This window comes from Xiphias gladius, chromosome 24, assembly GCF_016859285.1.
Source record: "Xiphias gladius isolate SHS-SW01 ecotype Sanya breed wild chromosome 24, ASM1685928v1, whole genome shotgun sequence".
In the NCBI taxonomy this organism is placed as follows: domain Eukaryota; kingdom Metazoa; phylum Chordata; class Actinopteri; order Istiophoriformes; family Xiphiidae; genus Xiphias; species Xiphias gladius.
The window spans coordinates 7,733,523-7,757,764 of NC_053423.1; the positions used below are offsets into that span (position 1 = coordinate 7,733,523).

The window sequence follows — 24,242 nt, forward strand, 5'->3', positions numbered from 1 at the left end:
ACACACACACACACACACACACACACACACACACACACACACACACAAACAAAGTGGTGCCCCCTCCTCTTATTGCCAGCAGGCTAGTGGGAGATGTCAGTCAAAGGGGGAGGGGGGTGTTGTGAGGACATGGCGAATATGTGTGTGTGTGTGTGGTGGGGGTCTTTGTGAGCGAGGGAGGTAGGAGGAGAAGCGGAGAGGGAGGGGGACATAGCGTTCTATTTCTCATAGACCAACAGCTGCTGTCTTTAGTGCAGAGAGAGAGAGGAAGAGGGAGGGCTGTGTGGCGTGAGGCAGTGCGTGTGCTCAGTGTTTAGGTGAATCCACAGCCCTCTGGCTCACAAGAAAGGATCCTCACGGAGGAAGAGAGAGAAATCAACACAGGGACTTTTCCCCCCTTTTTTTGCATTCTCTTTCTCTCATTCTCTCACTAGCCACCAGCTTGCGGTGTCTGCATTTTGTCTCTTTTTTTGCCCTTTGTCCTTCTCTTTTGTTCCCTGCATCTATCTCTGCTTCACCTCGGTCCAGAGAGAAGGAAGGAAGAGCAGAGTCAGAGGCATCATCCTCCCCTCCTGCAGGCCCAGCCGGTAAGCTGAGCCAACTCTTTTCTCTTCTTTTTTTATCACTCACATCACTCCATCCGTTTAGCACTGATAGTAGGAAGGGTCGGGATAGTCCCACCCTGCACCGAAAAAGAGAGGCTGCAAGCTGGAGAGGGAGGCTGAGGAGGAAAGGATGGATGTGGGTTAGACTCTAGATGGAGGCTGGTGGGTGACTGCTGATTTCAGTCGAGGTGCAGTGCTATTGCCTGCGGGTAGACGGACTGGATGTGGAGGACTAGTGGGGGTCAGGATCCCGTGGGTAGGTAGGGAGGGAGCGCTGAATTTTGCCCGACCACATCAAACCCTGGGCTCGTCATCTGGGGCTTGTTCTTTTTCACCGCAGTGCTTAGACAGAGCAGCACGGTCACTGCCACAGTCACAGTCTCACACACACACACACACACACACACACACACACACACACACACACACACACACACACACACACACACACACATATCCACACACACTTCAGCAAGGATCTATTCTTCCTCTGTGTGTTAGCAGGAACCCTTCAGGACTACATGGAGTCCACAGATGCTCGTGTGTGTTAATGTGTGTATATTTTCAGTGATGGATGATAGTTTGATCACAGCACATTTGTGACCTAGAACCATCACAGCACATGTATCATATATCACATTGATGCATTGGAGTGTTCTTTGGACAATGTGGATAAATTGCATGTCAAGCTTGCCTCCTGGTTTTTTCAGCTCCACCATCACACACGCATTACATCAGGAATTGTTAGCGTCAGTACAAAAGGTGCCCACCTTTATACAGAGAGATAGGGGTTTGAGGTGTGAGTGCGTGTGCTCATTCAAGCTGTCTCTGAAAACAGACTGCTAAAAACAATAGCCCCAGATTACACTGCTGATCAGAAGGGGTGGGTGCATGCGACTAGAGTGGAAAACAGGGAGGGAGGGAGGAAAAAACTGAATGGAGGGATGAATGAACGAGGGCTAAGGCTTTTCAGGAGTTCTTTCAAATGAGAAAGAAAGATCTGGTGGAGGAAATGGGGTACATGAGGTTCTTGGACGGAGAGGGAGAGCAGAAAGGGTGAAGCTACATACTGTGCTACCATGTGACTCTGCAGGTCTTCTTTGTGTGTGCCGTGGGAGAGAGAATGAGAGAGAGAGAGAGATGCTGTGAGATGGAGGGATTGATAAATAGAGAGGTACAACGAGAAAGCGTGATGAAGTACTGTGCATGTGTATGCGTGTGTGAATGGGCAGGTGGGGGAAAAAGACAGAAACAGACAGGAGAGGTGTGTAATTGAAAGATCTGGTCCCTGTCTATCCCTACTGTAATCTACTGACTGGTTATAATCCATATGAGTAGATTAACTGATGATTTACTGCCGTGTTGACTTTCATGACACACACACACACACACAAATGAATCACACACAATAAGCTTGTATGTCTCATCTTCTCTGAATGCACAATATAACTATACTTATACTTATTCATCCATGTGCATACACAGACATAAATGAATATGCAGTACATATTCAAACACATATATACAGGTGCATATATGCATATACATATACACATATTTACATTTGGCAGTGCACATAGTGAAATGTGCCAAATATTCATCATGTGTATTAATAAATATGTATACTGTATGTATATATACCTATACTCATCAATCATGTTATACATGTACCGTACTTTTCATTTGTAAAATTATATGTAATACTGTATATGCACATTTATCAAAATATTTAAAATTCTTATCATGATAGATTACTGTCATTTCAAACATTCTAACACACAGTGAGTGATTTATGGATTTTGAAATAATTCTATCCAGCTGCACACTGCATGGTCATGAATCAAAATATGTAGATTACAAAGGTTTACATGTATGAATAAACAGCAAGGTGCACTGAAACAGCTGACATGTTTTTGCTCTAGTTCACGATTGTGTTAATCAATGTGTGTGCGTGTATGTGTGTAGGGTTTTTTTTTTTTTTTCGGTCTGAGATGGAATGGTGGCTGCTATGGTATTTACTCCGCTGTTGCTAGGACACTCCCTTTGAACATTTTAACCAAGCCTTTTTATTGGCCCGCTGTGATGATGCAAGATTCCCTCACCCTAAATCTTTCCTGCGCGCCCATAGAAACATGCCCATCTGCATTTCCTCCTCTCTGCCACTCTTTGTCTCACATCCCCTCCTTCTCTTCTCTCTTTTTTTCTCTCTGTCAGTATCTCTCCTCGTCCGTTCTCTCCAGTCATCTCTCTTGCTCCATTATTAACTCCAACATTCATTAATTTATCCCTAATCTCAGTATTTCTCTCCCTCCGAGCCCCTTCGGCCAGCCTTCATCACCTCGGTTCATTCTGTCGCTTCCTTCTCCCTCATCCAGTCAAAATGCTCACGGCAAAATGGTGTTGACAGCATGTGGCGGTGTCTTCCAGGGTTGCACAATCATTTGTCCTGCTGTCTTTCAGAGGATTAGTGCTCTGTGTGTCTCACAATGTCCAATTTCCTCTGTCCATATGAGTTTCAGGATCTTATTAGGCTGCTTTAGCATGTGTCAGGATTATCAGGTTTAACAAGGCAGAAGACAGGAATGGGGTGGGGATGGTGGGATGGAGTAGACACTCTATATAATTCTTTTAATGTAATGTCTACTTCACATTATGTATTCCAATATTTTCTCCTCAACAATATGTGCAGTCAAATTGAGCTATGTGTTCATGTTATCACAGCAATTACCCTAAGTTCACAGGTACACATCAATCCACATGATGACATGTATTTCACATTACAGACGTGAGTAACCTTGTGGCTCCAGCATGTCAGATATTACATGTTGAGGGACTGGGAATAGAAGTATGTGAGGTTTTAAAGAGAGAAAAAAGGAAAGCAGAGGGAGAAGGCAGGCAAAGAGTGGGTTTGCCTTGTTTGCTGCTTCTCTCACTATTTGTCACTTTAAAAAGAGGCACTGTCAACACAGCCCATCAGGTGCAATGATGCGTAAAGAGCTCCTCCAGCCTTCACTGCACTAGACATTGCTGAGGTCGCTGCATATCCTCAACTGACACTCTAAGGCAGATGAGTGACATGTATAGACGGAAATGTGTTCAGCTACTCCAAAGTGTCATGGTTCACGTGTGAAAAAATGTTTTGACAAAACACTTTGACACTGAAGATTCTAATAGGATAGCCTGAAAGAGCGTTTTAAAGCCTGAAGTGAAGAGTCAATTTATAAATTAGAGACATCTCCTGCTACCTGTATTGTCCAATGAAACCATGTTACAAATATTTTTCTGATATGATTTTAGAAAAATTTCTACAGCTGTTTCACTTTCATGCTGAGTTATTGCTTAATGTAGAGAATCTTATCAGACTTTAATTATAGGGCCAGAAATAAGTGGATTGACAAACCATTGTGGCACTCAATCCTTTGATTAAAATTCAGCATCATCCATATGTTTGTCCATGTGGCCCAACTGGTTTTCTCAAAAATGCCTGACAAATCTACGTTTCTTCCAAACAATTCTAATCTCGTTGACTGGCCAACCCATCTGTCCAGCAACATCTGTCAATTCAAACATCTGCCACTTTAGCTTGCATGCTTGCTGTTGATTTTCCTTTCATGTTCATATTGGAGTTCAGAGGTTGAATCAGACTAGAATTGTATCCAGGGCTTAAATAATTTAGGAATTTGAGGTGTGAACAGTCTCTACATGGTAATCTTCAGGTTTTTAATCCAGTATTGTCAAGAATTAGGGATTACTCTCTCAGAACAGAGATGATCCTGTTAAAGGAACACAGGGTAGAGGGTACAGGGTGGTGAGGGAAGGTCCAGATACATGACACAGGAGGATATATCTGTGCCATTAGAATATTCAGTACATACAATTTGCATTGAAACTGGTGATGCTGCCTGTGCATAAATTCAGTCTTTGACATTCTGAGAATTGACATCTATTTGCTTTCTTGTAGAGAGTTAGATGAGGTAGCCTTGATCTCATGTTTGTCCTTAAATATACAGCTACAGCTAGCAGCTAAGTTTAGCACAGAGACTGGAGGCCAGGGAAAAAGAGCTAGGATGGCGCTGTTCAAAAGTAACATCTGTCTACCAGAACCTCTAAAGTTCACCAATAGACACATTGTATCTGGTTTGCTTAATGTGTTAAAAAAAAAACACAACAAAAAACACAACAAAAAACCCCCCCACCAAAGTGTGAGTGTTACTTTTTCTTTTACAAAATATTACATGTTAATTAGTAAGCTTTAGAGGGAATTCTAGACAGATTTTTTCTGCTAGCGGTTGCGCCTTGCTTCGAGTTCTTACTGTAGGCAAAGCTAACCAGCTGCTGGCTGTAGCTTCATATTTACGTTACAGATTTACTGTAAGATTGCTCTCATCTAACTCTCAGCATGAACACAAATAAGATGATTTCCCAAAATGTTGAACTATTAATTTAAAACAAATGAAAAATTCTGCTTGGTAAGGTAATGTCACTTGTTTCCAGTGCAATTCAAATTTCACTATACTGTCATCTGTTTGAGGAATTTTCTTTAAGTCAGTATCTTTAAACAAGAGTAACTAGGATCCATTAAAGTTAACAATAAAAGGCTTGATCCGAGAAAAAAAATAATTGCTCATAATTCTCAAATTCCATTTGTTTGAAGAGAAATGAAACTCAACATTTGACAACATTTCAACATTTGACAATCTTCACTAACAAGTTTTGAAATGTGGGATTCTTTAATTTAACACATCTTTGAAGCAACCCCCTGAGTCCATGACAAAATAGATTTGGGAGATAGTGGGATTTAATTCTCCATGACAAGGGAGCCAAGATCTGATAACTCTTCGATCATATTACCTAACTCTCAATGTTGGATGGCACTTGTGGAAACCACGGAAAAGTCCTATTAAACTCTGTTATCGTCTTTGTTCTGGGTGGCGTGCTGAAGCTCTGTGAAATGTGTGATATTACATCCAGTGAGACACAGAAAGTGGCCACAGTGAATTCTCTTCGGCTTCTGTGAGCCTACTTCTAACTGGACATGACTCGGCTTGACTAACTCTCTCTTTCTATGGCATTAAAAGAGGAGAGGGAGGATTTCTGGATGTAATCATATTACCTCAGATCTGCTCTCCGAGGACTTCAAACAGTATCATGGCCTGTTGTCTGTCGATCAGATCAATCGCTGTCCACTAATATCAATAAATAGCCCAAATGCCCACACTCTGGTTTTGTAGTATTTAAGATCAATATACCCAGATCAGAGGGAAGGTGAAACCAATTTAGGTCAATGGAAGACTAAAGAGAGCAGAGCAAGAGGAGAGGAAGCGAGACAGTATTGCAATTAGTGTGTAATAAGTGAAGGGGAAAATTATCTACTTAGCAATGTTATCTCAATCAAGTTCTGCTGGATAACATAACAAAGTGTTTGGTAACTTAGGCTCAAGATAAACACATTTAAAGGAGACAGTAACACTTTGCCCATCAGAGATGAATGAATGATGTAAGTGTATTTTGTTTAAAACACCCGTGACGGGGAGTGTGTTTGACGATACTGCTGATCATGGTCTCTCTGTACTTCCTCTCTTTGGGTTCAGGTTGACCGCTCAAACAGCGATTGTCCAATCATAGCTAACCAGCCGCATAAAGTTTCTCAAGCTCTAGTATGAACAATACTTCCAAGAGTGTGGAGGATGGTGTCTTTTTTTTTTTAGTGTTTCCAAAAACAAAAATACTAAAGCAATAGTGTAAAGAACAGATTAAACCATGTGTTTATCTGCTCTACTGTACACTGCAATCATTAGCAAGTCCAGCTAACCTGCTTACTACCTACAGCAGTAATGCTAGGGTCTAAGTTCAAAAGCCAAAGCAACATCATTAACAAACTACATTATTTTGTAGATTTCCAGCTGATGTTAGTGAAAAGAGCTTCAGCACTGGGAAATTTATTGCGAAGTATTTGGCTAGAGCGTGGGAGTCCTGAACGATGCTACGTCATTGTTTAGGCAAACATAAGCAGCTCTGCCTGCTCTTCACTGGAATTAAGGAAGTTTGTGGCCAACCATTTTCAATGGAAAGTAGCTATAGCATGATAGTCATGATATGTTGCCACAGATAAAATATGCTAACGGCACTTATTTCAGATGTCAAAATTGACGTTTTACCGGCTAGAATTGAAAAGTCTAATTCTGTCTACCTCTGCGTGAAATCAAAGACCCATTCTATCAAAAAAGAAATGATAAAAGTTTCAAACTTGTAAATCTGTTATCATTTAAAATGTAACCACGGAGGGCGGGGCTTAGTGAAGGGTCAATTCTCATTTCAGTCTCATCACTGTATGTCTTTGTCTGTTGCTATCCGTTTCTGTGTGTGTGTGTGTGTGTGTGTGTGTATGTTTGTTCACATGCGTGTATTCCAGATCTGCCATGGGCACACTAGGGTACTGGCAACCATGCTTGTGTTCAGTGTTTGATCAGGCTTGTGAGACTACACACGTAGACTCTATCTATTCCCTTTTCTATTCACATGAACACACACACATGGTCCTTAATTAGTTCAGCTTGAGTCAGTGAGGATTTATCTACAGTATATATAACTTTTTCCATCAAACAACAAAGAAATAATAGGCAAGTTACTCAAAAATAAATTGCTGGACAGAAATAAACACAATAACAGCCAAGATCTCAAACTTTCACACCAGGGATCCACCAACACGTCCCAAATTGACTCTTTCTCATCCTGTTCAATCAATTATTATTTTCTCTGCGTCAGCTTGAGCCCAGGCCTTACTTTGCAGCCAATTTCCTATATTTGAGAACTGCTGCTATTATCCCTCTCCTCCCGGTGGGACATGGGAATAGTGTAACACTACATCCTCTGCCATGCAAGACACACGGCAGCACAGTGTGATGGAGCCTAGCGTCCGTCAAGGACACACTGGCACTTCCCGGTATGTAGAGGGTGGACATCTTCGACACACAGAGCTGAATATAGATTCTAGGTCACGCTGGGGTCAGGGGTCACCCCATTCGTTCATTTTCTGTGGTCATGTGCTGTGGCCCAATTCCTCACTATAACATAATACATACATATTTTTACAGTTCATATACAAAATATTATTGTACTTTACTGTGAGCATGAAAAACGGACTTAGTAACCTTTTTGTTTTGGCTTCTGCTAACGTCATTTTCAGTCAACATGGAAGCTGTGATATTGGTGGCCAGGAGCAGTTAACATTTTTCACATAGAAAAGAACTATTTGAGTTTAAGAATTGTTCTATTTATAAGTCAACTCACAACAACCTGTACAGCTCTGAAAAATCAGAGATGTGGACCATGATTCAGAGGTCTGAAACGTGGCTACTTTACTGTTACGTGCTACAGGGAAATTGGGCGACACATGCGCACCCGCAGACATCAGTCACACTGAGATTCTAACAAGTTTTTCTCATGAAGAGAGTGAAAGAAAGACGGTTTTTTCACAGATTTATTACTATTTTTGTTTTCCAAGAGCACTCTGGAGGTCTTTTACTGTTCTTACTATGGTTTATTTCCAGAGTGTTTTGTGTAAAAAGTAGCATGTAACAACACCACAAACATTTTAATATGCATACTTACTTGTTTATTTTTACTCTTGTAATTTTTCCAGTCTGTACACAATAAAGACTCAAAACCTGTGAAGAATTTTCAGTAGGAGTGTCCTGGTAGCCTGGTGCTTTTAGACACATTGCATTTCAAACCCCTCTCTCTCATGTCATGTCATCTATGCTATCACCTTTCCAATAAAGGTGAAAAATGACCAAAAAAAATCTGTAGTATGGAGTTGGAACACAGCTTCAGAGAAACTGAATGAGAGAGGTTGAGTTATGAGGCAAAGGATTGGGAGGAATTTAGATTTCTGAATGATACAAAGAAGAGAAGAAGAAGAGAGCATTGGCTGATGTTCATGCAGGTAAAGAAGTAGGCAGGGAAGTGGACAGAGAGAAAGACAGACAGACAGACAGACAGACCATGAATGGACTGAAAGAGTGAAGGAGAGTTGAAGGAGAGAGAAGAATCACAAAATAATGAGACGCCAGGGAGTTGACTTTAAACTACCTTTATGTACTGTTTTATAGTAGTCCTTGTTGCTCAGTCTGTTTTACACTCTCTCACACACACACACACACACACACACACACACACACACACACACACACACACACACACACACACACACACACACACACACACACACACACACATACATAAACACGTTTAGTTCAATTTGATTAAAGTGAAACCAGCTCAATGTAAATCAGATTAATTCTCTTCAATGTTGGGCGAATATGCACAAACCTACTCTATGTATAGGCATCTGCATGATACACACACAATACCATCCAAACTCAGTTTAAATCAATTCAACCCAATTTTATTTTCATCCCAATGATTTTAACTTTATTTGTAAAAACACACACACACATACACACACTATCCTGACCCATAAAAATCAGTGTGTAAGCAGTGTATCAGGGACAAAGAGAGACTGTATGTACAGGCTTTCTGTATGTTGCTTCTTTTTTTCTTTACAGATAGCAGGGGGTCAGGGAAGGGGGGGGGGGTAACAGAGATATCCACACATAACACAAGCATATGCACATACACACATCACGAGCTCCCTGCAGTTAGGCTACATGTAGACCCCTAAAAGCCTATAGTGCTCCCTTTGATAGCAGCTAATTGGCATCCCAAATCACAAATAAAGATAAAAAGAGCTCACTTTATATCCATCCGTCCTCTGACAGCTGAAGCATGAAGAGGAAATTGCTCTTAAAATTGAAATCCAAGGCTTTCATTTTTCCAACTCTGCTTTTCCAAGGTTCAAAACGCCCCTGAGCCAAACTGTAGTAATCAAATATTAATGGCTATATTAAATAAAAGGCATATATTAATCTCTGTGGTGGAAAAAGAAAGAAAACAGAGCACTGAAAATGAATTATATCAATTATTGCCAAGAAAATCTCATGGTATAACACTTTCGTAAACAGGTTATGGTATATAACAAATCCAAATGATTAATGCATACACACTTTCATAATATCTATACAGATAAAGAGACATTAGAACGTCTGAGCAAATAAAACATTAAATCCCCCCGTTCCTGCCCCAGTTCTTTATTTCACTTGAAAAATGATCGCACTGAAGCATGTTACACAATAGAAATTGATTCAAGCACAGCTTTAACATTCCATACCATCTCGCTCTCTGTTATTTCTCTTTCTGTCTCTCACCCTATCCTCCCTCTTTCTTTGTCAGCCATGCAGCACAGAATCACAATGCTCATTTGCAATCGCCCTTTCATGAGGCACCATGCGCTGCTCTGGACTCAGACTGAGCCAGCGTGTGTGTGCATATGTGTGTGTGCGCATGTATGTGTGTGTGTATGAGAGAGAGAGAAGGGGGAGGGGTGATGCAGGAGAATCGTAACCTCCTCCTTCCATTTCTATCTCTCTCTTTTGCTCTCTGCCACTCCATCCTTCGCTCTTACGCTCAGCCGCTCTCCCCTTTTATTATCCTTCCCTCCTCACCCCAGTGAGGGGCAGCGGTATCTATAATTATGAATGTGTGTGTGTGTGTGTGTGTGTGTGTGTGTGTGTGTGTGTGTGTGTGTGTGTGTGTGTGTGTGTGTGTTTGGGCCCGAGGCAAATTGTCTGTAGCATTCCATCGGCGGTCAATCTTAAGCGATGGTCTAGCTGGGTCTGACACTGCCACCTCTCATTTTACTCTTCAGACTGGCTCTTTGTCAATGCACATCTCTCCTTTTATTTCATCTCCTCTCCTTTCCGTTCCTTTTATCTCCTTGCTTTACGTCTAATTCCTCTCTGCTCCTACTAAAAACTGCCCTCCTGTATGGGATCATCACCCATTTTTCTTCGAACCGACCAGCAGTATCAGCATGATATTACTTACAGCAATTATTATTACAATATAAAATATGTCGGCCCAAAAAACTCTTTTTCTGCTAACTAAAAACAAGATTAAGTGAGCGTAGGTGGGTGTTTAGCTCACTCTATATCCATCCTTAGTTCCCCTCCTTTCTCTTAGAACACACACATGTGAGCTGGTGATACAACACAGTGTCTCTATCTTTAGGGAGAATATGCTGAGAGCAAAAGACGGAAAGGATCGATGTAGCATATGAAGGACACAGTAAAAGAGGAAGAGGTCAAAAGGGTGTGCAGTGAGAAGATGACTGAATGAACGGCTTCATAAAAGAGGAGCTTGGAGTGAATAGGGGGTGGAGAGAGGGGTGTGTTGAGAGAGCGGGCGAAAGGTTGAGAAAGAGTGAAAGAGATAGAGAGGGAGCAAGAATAGGAATAATCACCGGTGGGTTTTTTTTTTTTTTTAAGAGGGACCTGTTCAGTGAGCAGAAGTAACATGAGCTGAGTACCTCAGACTCTCAACAAAACAGACAGATGTCTGCACACAATGACTCTGTGATCTCTGGGTTTCTTCCCTTTTCCCCCTCACTCCCTTTGACTCTCTCACCATCTCTGTCTGAATTACATATCGGCCCTGAAGTTGCCGGAGAAGCAGCTTCCGTCCTTTCGACGGACATCCCCTCTCAGTTGGCTAGACTTCTCTAACAGTGTCTGCTCTCTGGAGACTCTGCTGCGGAGCAGTCTACTATTTGATTAGCATGACACTGATTCATGTTTGGGGTAATCAAGTGGCAGCGCCAAAATATCAAAGTCTTCCTGGATTCTGAAAAAAAAACAAAAACTCTATTAACACTTTATTCACACAGAATTTTGACAAATTAAAGGAAAACTCTGACTAAATTTGTGGAGAAACAACAAATTTAAATGTTTCCATACAGGGTCAAAATGTTCACTAAATGTCCTCATGAGCATGAAAATGATGTGACTCATATGCTAATGCCTTTAAAGCCACCAGATCTCACCCCAGTTCAAACGGGAAATTTTGCAGCAAAACGTCAAAACACAAAATAAGGGAACAGAGTTGCACAGATTCTGAGAATTTTTTCAAAACTATACTGAGGATGCCTGGCCCAAAAAAACAAAAAAAACAATCTGTTGTTGTTTCTGAAGCTTTCAATCACATAATGTAGCCTTTCTCAGCAGACTGAGTTGCTAATTATCATGGAAATACTTTAGCTGTTGCCACATTACCTAAGTATGGAAGTTTGGATACACGGTAACATAAAACAAAAGTAATCGACCGTGTTGAGAACTTCATTGTCAAGCAGCTGTTCCGGTTTCCAAGGTTATGAATGAACCTTCAAACTTAGCAATGAATCTGTTCTGGAGGCCTGTGGTTGACGAGGTGGTCAGGAGAGAAGACAGGAGAATGAGGGACAGAGCGATACTGTACAACAAAGGTCCCTGACTGGATTCGAGCGGGGGACGTTGCAGCTCACGGTCAACGTCTTTACCCCTAATCCACACGAGCACCAGATTACCAAGGCACTTTATGTTGGTTATTGCTATTATTTTTCACATATATCCTTGGGAGAAACTCCATTTCTGTTGTTGGATAGAGCATTAAACCAGCACATGCATCGTAAAGGCCAAGTTTACACCTCCTGCTGTTACTGTTGTTCACATCCTGTTTTGATTGGAGTAGATCTGCAACGATTAGTCGATGAATTGACTGCCAGAAAAGTAATCAGCAACTACTTTGAAATTTGAATAATCATGTATTTTGTCAATTATTAAGAAGAAATTGCCAAACACTTGCAGGTTGTGGCTCCCCAAACATGAGAATTTTAAGTTTTAGGTGTTAAATGTGTTAAATCTTAAATCTGATGCAGGTGTATGCAGTTTCATCTCAAACCCACTTGGTTGACAGGTACAGCATGTACATTGATCAGATTAAGTAGTGCTGAGGAAGCAAATAAGTGGCATAAAGCTCAAATGGCAAACTAAAGCGCTCAACTAATTAGCAGAATTTAAAATAGTAGTCTATCAAAATGTGTGGTCTGGGCCCTGAAGCTGGAGTAACATTAGATGTCTGCGCTCAATTTGATTTGGTAGAACCATTAATAGTCATGACGACAGCTGCATCCAGCTGGTTTTTCATTAATAGTTTGCTGTACCTAAAACAACTACTTCTCTGGGGTTTGAAACATGAGAAAATGTACATGATGTGAGTTTATGATGGCCTTTTATTGCTGACAGAGAAGAAGGGGCAGGAGACTCTAACAAAAAAAATCAGTCAGGTAGAAAAGGGTAATCTCACTCACCATAACTCCATCCACAAGTATTAACCTCCCAAGACTTAGTTCAAGTCTTCACTTCTCTTGACCTCACTATATCCGTTTAATTGCTTGACCTTTACCCTTTCACGGAGAGGAAAAATCAATAAGCATTAGGCAATTTACTTGAACGGAACACATAGTCAAAGCAAAACTCCCTATGTAAGGTAGAGGACATGTAATTCCAGGAGTGGACGATGTATGTTTACAACCCCCTCGAGTAGGAAGGACAATGCTTTGGTGTCGCACACACTCAAGAGATTACGGGAAGTATAGTTCATCCATCCATCCATCCGTCTATCCAATCCACACCTGACTGATAACACTGAACACTAACCCGACTATGGGTTGCCATGAGAATAAGAGGCTGTGTTTCCCTGGCAACTATTCTTCAAAGGCCCCTGCCTCTCTCCTGTCTACACTTTCTCCAGATGAGATTTGATGATGCAAGGGCAGCAGCAGTAGTGTTAATAGTTACACCAGGCAGCGGGTAAGACAATGCTGCAGCTTTGAGAGACACAAAATGAATGAGATAAGCTTAAAAGCTTTGTCCTTTATCAAAATGTTAAAATGGGAGAGATAGAAGCACCTTCTGGGTTCTTAGATCAGACTGATTTACTGTAGTATTTGGAAGGGTAATACTGATTATTTCAGACTGAAGCTATATATCCTCTTCTAACCGTGATCTGTTAGTGCTTATAACCGCTGTGTCCATAATTTAGATGCTGAATGATATCACTCAACCGTAAACTACCAATGAAAGTGGCTTAAACAATTTTCATGCAAATTAATTAGTATTTTCCCAAAAATATACTCCTGTTAGAGCAGAAAAAAAGAACATCAAGACCAACATGGGACTGTAATCAATGTTATTTATAATAACAATGGATCGAATGATTACATATAAAGTGAAAGGGGTCACTTTTAGTAACAAAACCACAGAGAATTATCACCTGATCTACAGTTTCCCTTTGCTCTACCAATCCTTTTAGTTTCTTTCAGCTCATTGTTTGGATTTTCAGGGCCCGCAACTTTACTTTTTTGGTTCACTTTCATCGCTGTCACAGCTTCATTTGCAGCTGCACGCAGCTGTTTTCAGTCCAAAAAGCTCTAAACATCCACTGTACACTACCTTCCCAGTACCAAACGGCAGACAGACAAAGTTAGCGGACAGCCAGTGAACATACTAGTTGCTAAAGAGTCAGATACTTTTCTCAAGAGTTTGCAAAGACCAAAACAGAGCTAAAAGGAAAGTGAATATTGGACTTAGATTCGTTAGGTGGACACCAACACAACTCCAAATAATGGTTAATGTTACTAGGTATCTGCAAAAGTAGGCAAGCATACGCTAACATGTACGCTATATCGACAACAAGTTTGTTGTTTAAAGTATAGACTGATAAAATTTTTAGATGTAGTAACAGGTTAAATCTGCGTGGATTAAGTTTGACTGCAAGGCTAGCTGAGTAAAATAATATCCTCGCCTAAAAGGCTAATCAAGGCAAACTAATTCATTAGTCTAATTATTTTATTATTTTTAGCTCTTATGTTTATGTGCCATTTGTGGCCCTTTCTTTGTCTAAGTGTGCTTTTCTTTGCCCTTGCTACACTGTGCATCTTAAAACCAAAATCAGCACTTTTCCTGTTGCACTGTACATGAAGTTGAATTGAATGTTAATTTCCCTTTCTCTCTGTCTGTCTGCCTGTCTCTTTGTCAGGTGGTGGGTGCTGATGCTGTAACCACTGTGTGGAGCTGACAAGCCCTGGTTGATGCAGTGAAGTGTTCCAGAGGGATAAACACAAGCGAAGGTATGACTGAGAAATGAAGAGTGGAGAAAAAAACGGGGGGGGGGGGATAGAACAACAGCTGAAAAATAAGGACATGGCAGAGAAACACCATATGGGCGAGTTGGGAAGAGGAGAGACGGATGGATGATTTAGGAGTAAGGAAACAGTGATGGGTAGAGAGGAAAGATGAGAACTGCGAGATAGCAGTCGCTGCATGCGTTGTGTACAGTAAAGCTGCTGAATGGGTTTGATTCACTGGCCAGTGAATAGCCAGTTAGCCGGCGTGCGACTGAAAGAGAGATCATGGTGGTCATTGTGGCAGAGGGAAAGAGACACGGATGGAGAAAGGGAGTTCAGATGGTATTATTGCTGAGTTAACAGAGGTTAGACTTGGCAGGGGCCAGCAGTGCTGTTCTTCTGCTCACTAAATCCACACTGATGAAGCTCCTGGGCTGTAACAGGAGGAATCTTTCAGTAAGAGCTGAAAGGAGTGGCGGAGGCCGTGCTCCGCTGCTTGGCTTCCAGTCTGGACCAGGTTTGCTTTTCAGCCGCCATGTGGGAGCCGAGCCGTGCCTTCATTATGACTCGAGGAGTCATTCGGTTTGGCCTCTATTGCCGGACTACAGATGAGAGCTGTGTGCTTTGCAGTTGCATAAGAGAAGCACTTTGCTCCACTTTCACGCCGGCTGACTACAAACATTGTGTGTGTTTGCATGTAACAGAAACTGCAACCAGTGGCCACCAAACGCACTTCCTAATTCACAGAATGCTATGTCCTAATGACCACACCGTCTGTTATACACCCAGTGGCTTTTATTTAATGTACATGGATCCAGTCTACGAGTTCAAAAGAAATATGTGCGTTTGCCTCGCCCGATCACCATTTCCATTCTGCCACTTACAGCTGTTTGCACCTAAGGGCCACCAGTGGGACTGAATGGCACCATGACAGAAATGTGCTGAGACAAGACGAGGCCAGAAGAGCCGGGAAAGTGCTGCTGAGTGGTGAAATAGAGAAGTGAAGCAGAGAGGAGAGCTGTGGGGGATATTTTTGAGGAACCCATTCTGATGTCAGAAACTAAAAGAGAGAAGGAATTTTCTCTCTTTGAGCATGAATTGAAATGATACAGACGCGCATCAGGACAACACAGCCAGAGGAAAAAGGCAGAAATATAAATAACATGGCCATGTCATACTGTACGCTTTCTGTACCAATATCCCCACCCAGCAGATCATCCGCTTCTACAAACAACAAAAACAACAAACAAAAGAAACAAAGAGCAGCACCTAGCAGAGAGCAAATAGAGAAAACCACAGGCCTTTAAATAGATGACTGAAAAAGAGAAGTGTGAAGTGGACGGAGATACTCAGAGAGAGACAGAGGGAGAAGGAGCGAGAGCAGAAGTTTACATCAGTCTCTAAGAAAAGCAGAGAGTGGCAACCAGTGCCACCGTGGGACTCCAGATATTGCTCAGAGTCAGACTAACCCCGGGATTTAATCAGAGCAACAGTTTCACAAAGCAGAGAGGACGAGGACAGGAGGAGGAAGAGACAACCAGGGGAGAAGAAACTGAGGATAAAGGAAGAGAGCGAAGCACTTATACTGCCTTACAGAGGGGTAAGAAGACAGAAGTGTGAGAGGCTGCTGGTTTTAAGGTTCTGTAAACTATGTCTTTGTGTTTACCATATGTATTCTTAAAGACTGATTTTTGTTAGTAGTAAAGATTGATGCATCAGCTCAGTGTTGTAAGCAACTGAATCAGTGTATGAGCAAGCTGGATGCTTTTTTTCCACATCTTGTGCTGAGACGGGCAGACAATATTACCAGGCCAACAGTATCCTGGCAACCATCAGCCGAGCTCTGCTCTCTGGATGGACCACATGCTGCTCCAGACTCGATGTATGTGTGTTGCTGTTTGTGTGTGTGTGTGTGTGTGTGTGCCGGCTACTGCTAACACAAACCTATTCAAATGTCAGAAAGCTTGCATTGCTTCATGCAAGGCTCCGATATGTATCTCAGCTTGGCTTTGCCTTTGACATCACCTTGTCAGGCTGAAGATATGAATCTGATATTCATATATTCATAGTGTTGGTTCAGTGTGTATCTTGTAGCAGGTGGTCTAAGAGTCAGGAGGAGACAGGATGTGTTTTACACCTTTGTACTGATACTCATAGGTTACAGCAGTGACTCAGCATACAGCTCTCTTTCTCAGCCTCCCAACAGATTTTGGAGATAGAGTAGATATATAATGGAAGATACAGTACTTTTCTAAAAGAGAAACTGCTATTTGGAGAATGTCAGAAGGCTTTCTCAGCGACTGGACAGTGTAACTCCACCCCTTCTTTATCTGTACCTCAGCGCACCTCATTGCAACATCCGTTCTTGCCGAGTAACAGTGAAAAGACCAGGCTTTTTGTGCAGGACGGTGGCATTTCGTAAACATGCTAATGCTGGCCATAAATCACTATCGCGGGGACAAAATGATAGGCCTCTGCTGCGTGCTAACATAGCGCACAAACACAGAGGGTACGGCAGAGGAAATGAAACGGGGGGGGGGGGGGGGTGGTGCGGCGTTCATACTCGCACAGCTGAGAGTCATCTTTTGAATATTGGGTTCCACTTACTTGTTTATTGTTGTTTTTTTACTGCAACATATGAACACACACACACACACACACACACACACACACACACACACACACACACACACTCACAAAAGTCAACATGTGGCTATCTAATCCACTCCCTTGTTGAGCTTACCAACCGTTTTCCTTAAATTTCCCCTTTAAGCAACGTAGCTTTAAGGTTCTTAAAATCGTTAAATATTCTTTGTGGTATTGCCCAACCCTAGTTTGAACAATATTTGGCTCCTGCAAACCTATGTTCGCACTGACTGGCCGGACTGGGGAAACCGGAGACCACTCACCTGGTCTTACATTCTAAAACGCCTGACATACTGCATGTTGTTTCGTCTGGTGCCGTATATGAGCATGTGAGGACGTGGACCTGTATATCCTGCCCGTCTGACCTACAGTAAAATCTGATCAAGATTGCATCATTCGTTTCATAAAGTGCTGGCATCTGGCCTTTGGGTAAGAAGTATAAAGTGCTTGTCATAAAGTATGTAATGTATAGACTGCTGTGCATGAAGAGCATTAGCAAAGAGTAGCCCATACATAGCAGGCTTTTATTAGGTTACTATAGTAATGTAAATGGATTAAAACCGCTGCTCAGGTCTAGTGACTCCCAACGAGTGAGCTAAATGATTCACTACTGGATCTAGGCCCCCCTCTAATTGAATACAGCATACGCTGTGTATTGGATGCAAACTGTTATCAGTGTCATTTATGAGCGGAATGTCTGACTTTGCTCTGGACATATTGCTTAGACAGACGGCTGGAGGAGGAGAGGAAGAAGGGATAATTAGACAAGTGCAGATGGGTAAAAAACTAAAACAGTCACAACCTGCTGTGTTCTCCATGTGCATGTTGTGTATTTTCCTGCGGGTTGCCAGGTTCTGCGTACTGTATGCATTTTGTTGTTTCCTCCTGTCCAGGTCGCCAGCCATGGGGAACCTCATTAAGGTCCTTGGCAAGGATTTAGAGAACTGTCCACATTTTTTCCTGGACTTTGAAAGTAAGTGAGCACCGGGTTGTGTGCACGTGTCTGTGTGCTTGAAATGTGAGCGCACGTGTGTGTGGAGCAGAGGTGTTCATTGGGCGGTGGCTGGGTGGGGTCAGGGGCGGTATATTAGGTTGTGAGCTGATGATGGTGTGACGGAGTGCTGTTGTGGGTGTGGTTTGTCATTATCAGTCGCTCTCTAGTCCCACTCTCAGTGCTTTCCGATGCTAAAAGATATTCTATCCAATGATAGATAGTATGATGTAAATATGTGGTGCGTAGGTACGAATAAAATTATGTGTAGGTAATTACAGTGAGGCAAACAAGCGTTAATATGAATCAAAACCAGTTATATTTTCAGACAAGAGTTAATTTAGTAGTTATATCTGAAACAACACTGTCCTCAAATAAAGCTTAGGGTTTATCATTTTTACATAGGATTGTTTTTTAATCCTTTTTTTGTGGGTGGGGGGCTCAATTATTTTCATTCTTTCTCAGTTAATTTTGTTTTTGTTTGTTTGATTCTTTGGAGATTTTTCTCAATTCCTAGTGAAACAAGTATATTCCCAAACTATAATTTAAAGGGTTTTTTTTGTCAGAAAATGAGGAATAAATTCTTATATTTATTCCTCATTTTCCTCATTTGACCTTTAAACTTGAGGAATGCCATAATTAATGCAACCAAATCAAGGACTTTTTCTGTTTAAAGCAATCTATAAAGAATACCATATGAGTGGGATTAAAGAAGCTCTGTGTCCATGTCGCCATGCTTCACCCAGGACATACCTCCATCATGCCATTTCAGCAACCCCCTCTCATCCAGGCCCCACCCTGACACCTTCAACTGTCAAACACCACACACAATCGTTCAGCTCACACACCCACTCACACACATACACCCACATGTGCACAACCCCGACACCCATCCCCCTATCACCCACAGACTTCTCCCCTCTCTCTGTTCCAGGGGGCTCATGGGAAACCTCCTGAAAGTGCTGGCTTGCGCCGAACTTGAGCATGGCCCAATAGTTTTCCTTGACTTTGAACGTGAGACCATCGCTTCTTATTTTTTTGAGTTATCCCTTTCTCTACGTTGCCTTTGCTTCCCCCCTCCCCCCATTCCATCAATCTTAGCCAGCCATTGTTTCATCTTTACGTCCTTATTTACCCTTTCCCCCCCTCCCCAGCTCTTCCTCTCCTCACCCTCTTCTTAATCTTTTGATTTCTGCTCCAGGGACTGGCATTTGAAAGTCATTTGGCTTCTTTCTAAAGGGTCTTATTCACACACGCCACATCTTATTAGATGCAGACAGATGCACAATGGCATGGTGACACTGTGGTAAAATGACTACAATGATGCTTTGATCTCGTCTCCAAAGCTACAAAAACTGAGGAGAAATAAACAGTGAATGCCAGTTCTGTGTGGGTGTCTGTTGCTCGGGGATGACGATGGTTAACAAAAAGTCTATCGTCATCCCACCACCTCCTCATCTCCTCATCCTCTATTGTGCGACCTATTGTGCGTCTGACCTATCTGTGAGTATGTGTGTGTGCGTGTGTAGCACTAAATAATGTTTGTGTAAGAGACTGAGACTGATAAAGAGAAACTGAACGAAAGGGAGAAAGATTGTGAAAGAGGTTGTTGAATAAAACCAACTCTGTCCCTCCTCTTCTCATTTTCCCAGTCACTGAATTCTAAACCTTGCAGTGTGAAAATGTCCACCTTAACAAGTCATTTAATTTGATTGCAATGTTAAAATCTTCTGTAGTTTTTGCACCCAGTAAAACATTTGACCAAAGTGGTTAACAAGAGCCATGCTAACCAGATAGCAAAATTATTCTGGCGAATACTTGGGCCACGTATTGATTTTCTTTTGGCTCAATATATGCCCAGTTCCTCGGCCCAAGTCCTGCCCACATACAGCAGGACTGTCAGGTGCTACTTCCACACCTGGCTTAATTCTGGAGCACACACAGAAGATCTTCCTGGCTGTCAGATAACACTGGAGGATAACAGCCGGAATCAGCCCAGACCTGGAAGTATATAGGCCAGCGAGGACCCAGGCGTATGTTGAGCCAGAAGATTCCTTTTACTACCTGGGTAGCAGCTCTGTGAGACGCCACTTTGGCACGGCAATTACTTCGAGCTAAATGCTATCATCACCATGCTAACACGCTCACAATGACAAAACTAACATGCTGATGTTAGCAGATATAATGTTTAAAATGGTCCCCATCTTAGTTTAATGTGTTAGCATGCTAACATTTGCTAAGTAACACTAAACACAGAGCCATGCTGCTAGCGTGGTTATATATTGCTAGCTGGTAGCAATATTTTTTATAAATGCTCGACTGGAAACAAGTAACCTTTAGGCAAAAAAAAAAAAAAAAAATGAACTGTTAAGGAGATTTTTGCAGTGTAACCCAACATACTCTGCCCTTCCTCAAGCACTTTCCCCCTTTAACAGCTGGCTTCCTCCTCCTCTTTTACTGACTTCCAGTGGGAGCGGGAGAGCTCACTGCTGGCAAGAAACATCAGCTGTCAAATAGGTTGAATTTCCCCTTCATTTATTATGCCGGTGATTCAATTGAGTTCAAAAGCAAGTGGAATGTGTCAGACCTCCCCCCCAAGTCATGCCATCTGTGAGCTCTCCTTCTCAACCCTGAGATACAGTCACCTCTGTCACACAGCTGAACGTTTGGATACTGAGCTCTCATGTAGCTATTTGTGGCTGAATGTTATATTAATTATAATATGTTAAAAAATTCTGAAGGATCGGTAGCAAATCAAATTACAAAAATGTGGATAATTTTTAATATAAAGTTTCCATCCAACACATGAAATCACGATGTTTGGAATTATTGCTGGCCACCATGTCCAACCTTACAAGTAAAGATTCATCATCATATGCTAAACTAAAGCGACCTAGTCTGATTTTTTGGGAAGTGTGCTTATATGCTTTCTTTAAAAAAAAAAAAAAAAAACTTTTTTACTTTTTGAAATTTGTTTTCAAAGCTACAGACAGTTAGCTTAGTTTAGAATAAAAAGTAGAGGCATGAGGGAAAAAATAGCCTGGCTCTGTACAAAGGTTACAAAATCCACCTACCAGCTCCTCTAATAATGTAAATACATTATATCTTTTTTATTTAATCTGTGAATAAACCGAAATCTGAAAACTAGTGCACGTGATTTAGCAATTATGTGCGGGACTTTTTCTTGGCGGGGGCACAGTGACATCTTGGTGTCTAGTCATCTCCGTGAAGTTTGAGGGCAACCAGCAAAAACTCCGGGGAGTCACTGTGCCCATCCAAGAAATAATCGAGCACTTAAACCCCCGTAAAACCTGTCAGCCACCGTAAGCGAAGAAAAAACCTTTGGACAGAACCAGTCTAGCTGTTTCCCCCTGCCTCCGGTCTTTATGCTGTGCCAAGCTAGCCGTCTCCTGGCTCAAGATTCATATTTAAATTTCATGCTTTATCTCAGCAAGAACGCGACCTATTCCTTTAATGCTAGGAGCATACTGTATGCTATGCTCATTTAGTAATTATCCTGTCACCAAAGTAAGTAGTTGTTTACTACATAGTTTTCGTAGTTGTTAAGCAGAAGAATACAGGAGCACCTTAGTAAGAAGTCATCACTAAAATAGTAATGCTTGCGATGCTTATTATGGCAGCTGGTGTGCATGTGGGATAGCAAATATTCCATGATTACTATTTCTCTGCAGGGAGGCAATGCCTCAGGGTCCAAAAATAACCAGCAGTGCTACCTTATGTAAAGAACTGCGTGGGTACACTCTCACTTCATACCTGAGTCACACATCGAGCCGGAAAAAAAAAAAAAAAAACACAATGAAGACTCAAGATGACACATCCCAAATTGTGTCCCTCAAACGCTTAACGCCGCATGCACGCATGCAGTACGCCACATGGGCAAACAACGCAGAAATTTGACTGGGAGGTGCCCTGTGGCAAAAACACTGAGTTTACAGTATGTGTGCTGCTCAGTGTGCATGTGTGAAACAGAGAAAGAGAAAGAGTGAGCATGCCCAGAGGTTGTCCTCCTTGCTGCTTGTTTGCTTTAACATTTCTAACAATTAAACCTTAAGGGCAGAAAAAGGCCCCTATTCATTCTTAGAAGCGGAGGCGGAAATAGAAAGTGACAAAAAGATGGATTCGATTATTACATCAATCTGATGGGACACCTATCCATGCCTGTTTCTCTGCTGAATGGACGGTAGAAACGATTACAGGTCAGGAGTCAGACTCTTTGTCCAAGTGGTGCAATCCAGGCTCTTTTTCCACCGCCTGAACACCATCAGAATGTCAAACTATTAGTTGTAACATCCTCAGTCAAATGACTACCTGAAGTGAAACTGACATTTGTCATCTCCCGGTCCTTATTGGGTGACCCCACACTCTAATCAGACCTCACTGAGTGACAGAGTGTGACTTACAGGTCTCTTGATATAATTCTCTGATGGATACATTGGATCATTAATTTTCTGGCCAGATTTTGACTTTAAATCTGTGTATGGCTGGAATGTCCATTAACACAATGAAATGCAGTAATTTTCACTTGTAGGGACATTTTGTTTTTATTGCAGTCATGTAGTGAATAATCAGCTATCTCAGGTTTTTTATCTGGCCCTCTAGGATATCATCTTTTCAACTCCTCCTTCGTCATTAACCTCCTTCTCTCCTCAAATCTTCTCTTGTCATTCTCTGCCCTCCGCTCCATCTTTCCTTCCCGCTCCTCTGCCACCCCCCCTCAATATTTTCATCTCTACCCATACCTTACATCACACTCTCTCCGCACCTCCCTTCCTTCCTCCCCTCCCAGATGCCCAGCCCACGGAGGCAGAGACAGCCGTGTGGAACCAGGTCAGCGCTGTGCTGGAGGAGGCTCATGGGATCCTAGCCGAGCTGCAGTCCTATAATGGCGCGGGCCAGGAGATACGAGAAGTGAGCACGAAGCAGTCAATAAGTGCTGAACATCAGTAAGCCTGCGAGCCACAGCGCCGCGTGGAAAAACAACACCCGTGTGTGATTCACATGGCCTGTCAGGGCGAAATTCTGACATGTAGTGTACCATGCAGTATGCACTAAATATAGGCAGAGACTGAAATGTGTGAAAGCATTTTTTCAAACAAACATTCCATGCAATATGTTGTTTTTAGTGGCAGTGTTATGATGGAGGCATAAATATCGTCCGATAGAAAGCTGGTCTGCTGGTCTTGATGAACACCTGTTACAGAACACTGTGTTCAGGTTGAGCTTTTCCTCAGCATCACATTACTGCAAACCAGTTCCCTCTGCAGTATGCGCGATCGCTGCAGATTGCACGGCGGTTGGCATTACTCTGCTTGTTAACAAATAGTGCTGAACCGTTTCCTCTCTTTTCTTCCTAACCTTGAGGACTTGGAAGCATTTCTTTAAACACCATCCTCATCCTCTTAAGGGGGGATCATTTTTCTCTTTAAACGTGTACCTGCAGAAAAGTCAGTGTTGAACCTAACCTTATAGAACTAAATCAGGTTTTGCTGGTAAATTTAATAAGACTCAAGTTTTCCTGAACTGGAGAAACATAAGTAGGGAAGTACTTTCATATTTGAATCGAGTGAAAATGTTTTACTAAAGTGAAAAATCGCTTCAAGGAAGAGAGGATAGAAGAGATGTGGGGATGTTTTTAAATCATTTTCGGAGAGTAACATCTGTGTTTCTGCCTACACTCCCCGCCTGCAGGCCATCCAGAACCCAGGTGACCTCGCTCTGCAGGAGAAGGCCTGGAACGCAGTCTGCCCTCTGGTGGCCAAGCTGAAGAGGTTCTACGAGTTCTCTCTCCGTCTGGGTGAGCATGGCCATTATGTACAGTCTAGAGAAATTTCAGGTGATGTAACACACTCTCTGGTGGGCATATTGAAGGTTCAATAAGAGCTGAAATTATAGTTGCAAGCAGCTATAGCCTAGACCTAAA

General features: G+C 42.1%; 1 protein-coding gene across 3 annotated transcripts in view; it reads left to right on the forward strand.

The window, feature by feature from the left end:
• The first annotated feature begins 280 nt into the window (after positions 1 to 280).
• The window catches only part of fam49al (family with sequence similarity 49 member A, like), a 31,700-nt gene continuing 7,738 nt past the window's right edge, over positions 281 to 24,242 (forward strand). The window contains exons 1-5 of one of the 3 annotated variants that reach the window (XM_040122473.1): positions 281 to 587; positions 14,577 to 14,667; positions 19,236 to 19,315; positions 23,109 to 23,230; positions 24,011 to 24,116. In XM_040122473.1, the coding sequence (XP_039978407.1) occupies positions 19,243 to 19,315; positions 23,109 to 23,230; positions 24,011 to 24,116 (301 nt within the window). In that variant the 5' untranslated portion in view covers positions 281 to 587; positions 14,577 to 14,667; positions 19,236 to 19,242. Of the gene's footprint in view, positions 588 to 14,576; positions 14,668 to 15,851; positions 16,265 to 17,689; positions 18,284 to 19,235; positions 19,316 to 23,108; positions 23,231 to 24,010; positions 24,117 to 24,242 lie in introns of those variants that run through there. The other 2 variants (XM_040122472.1, XM_040122474.1) reach the window with 2 other exon arrangements.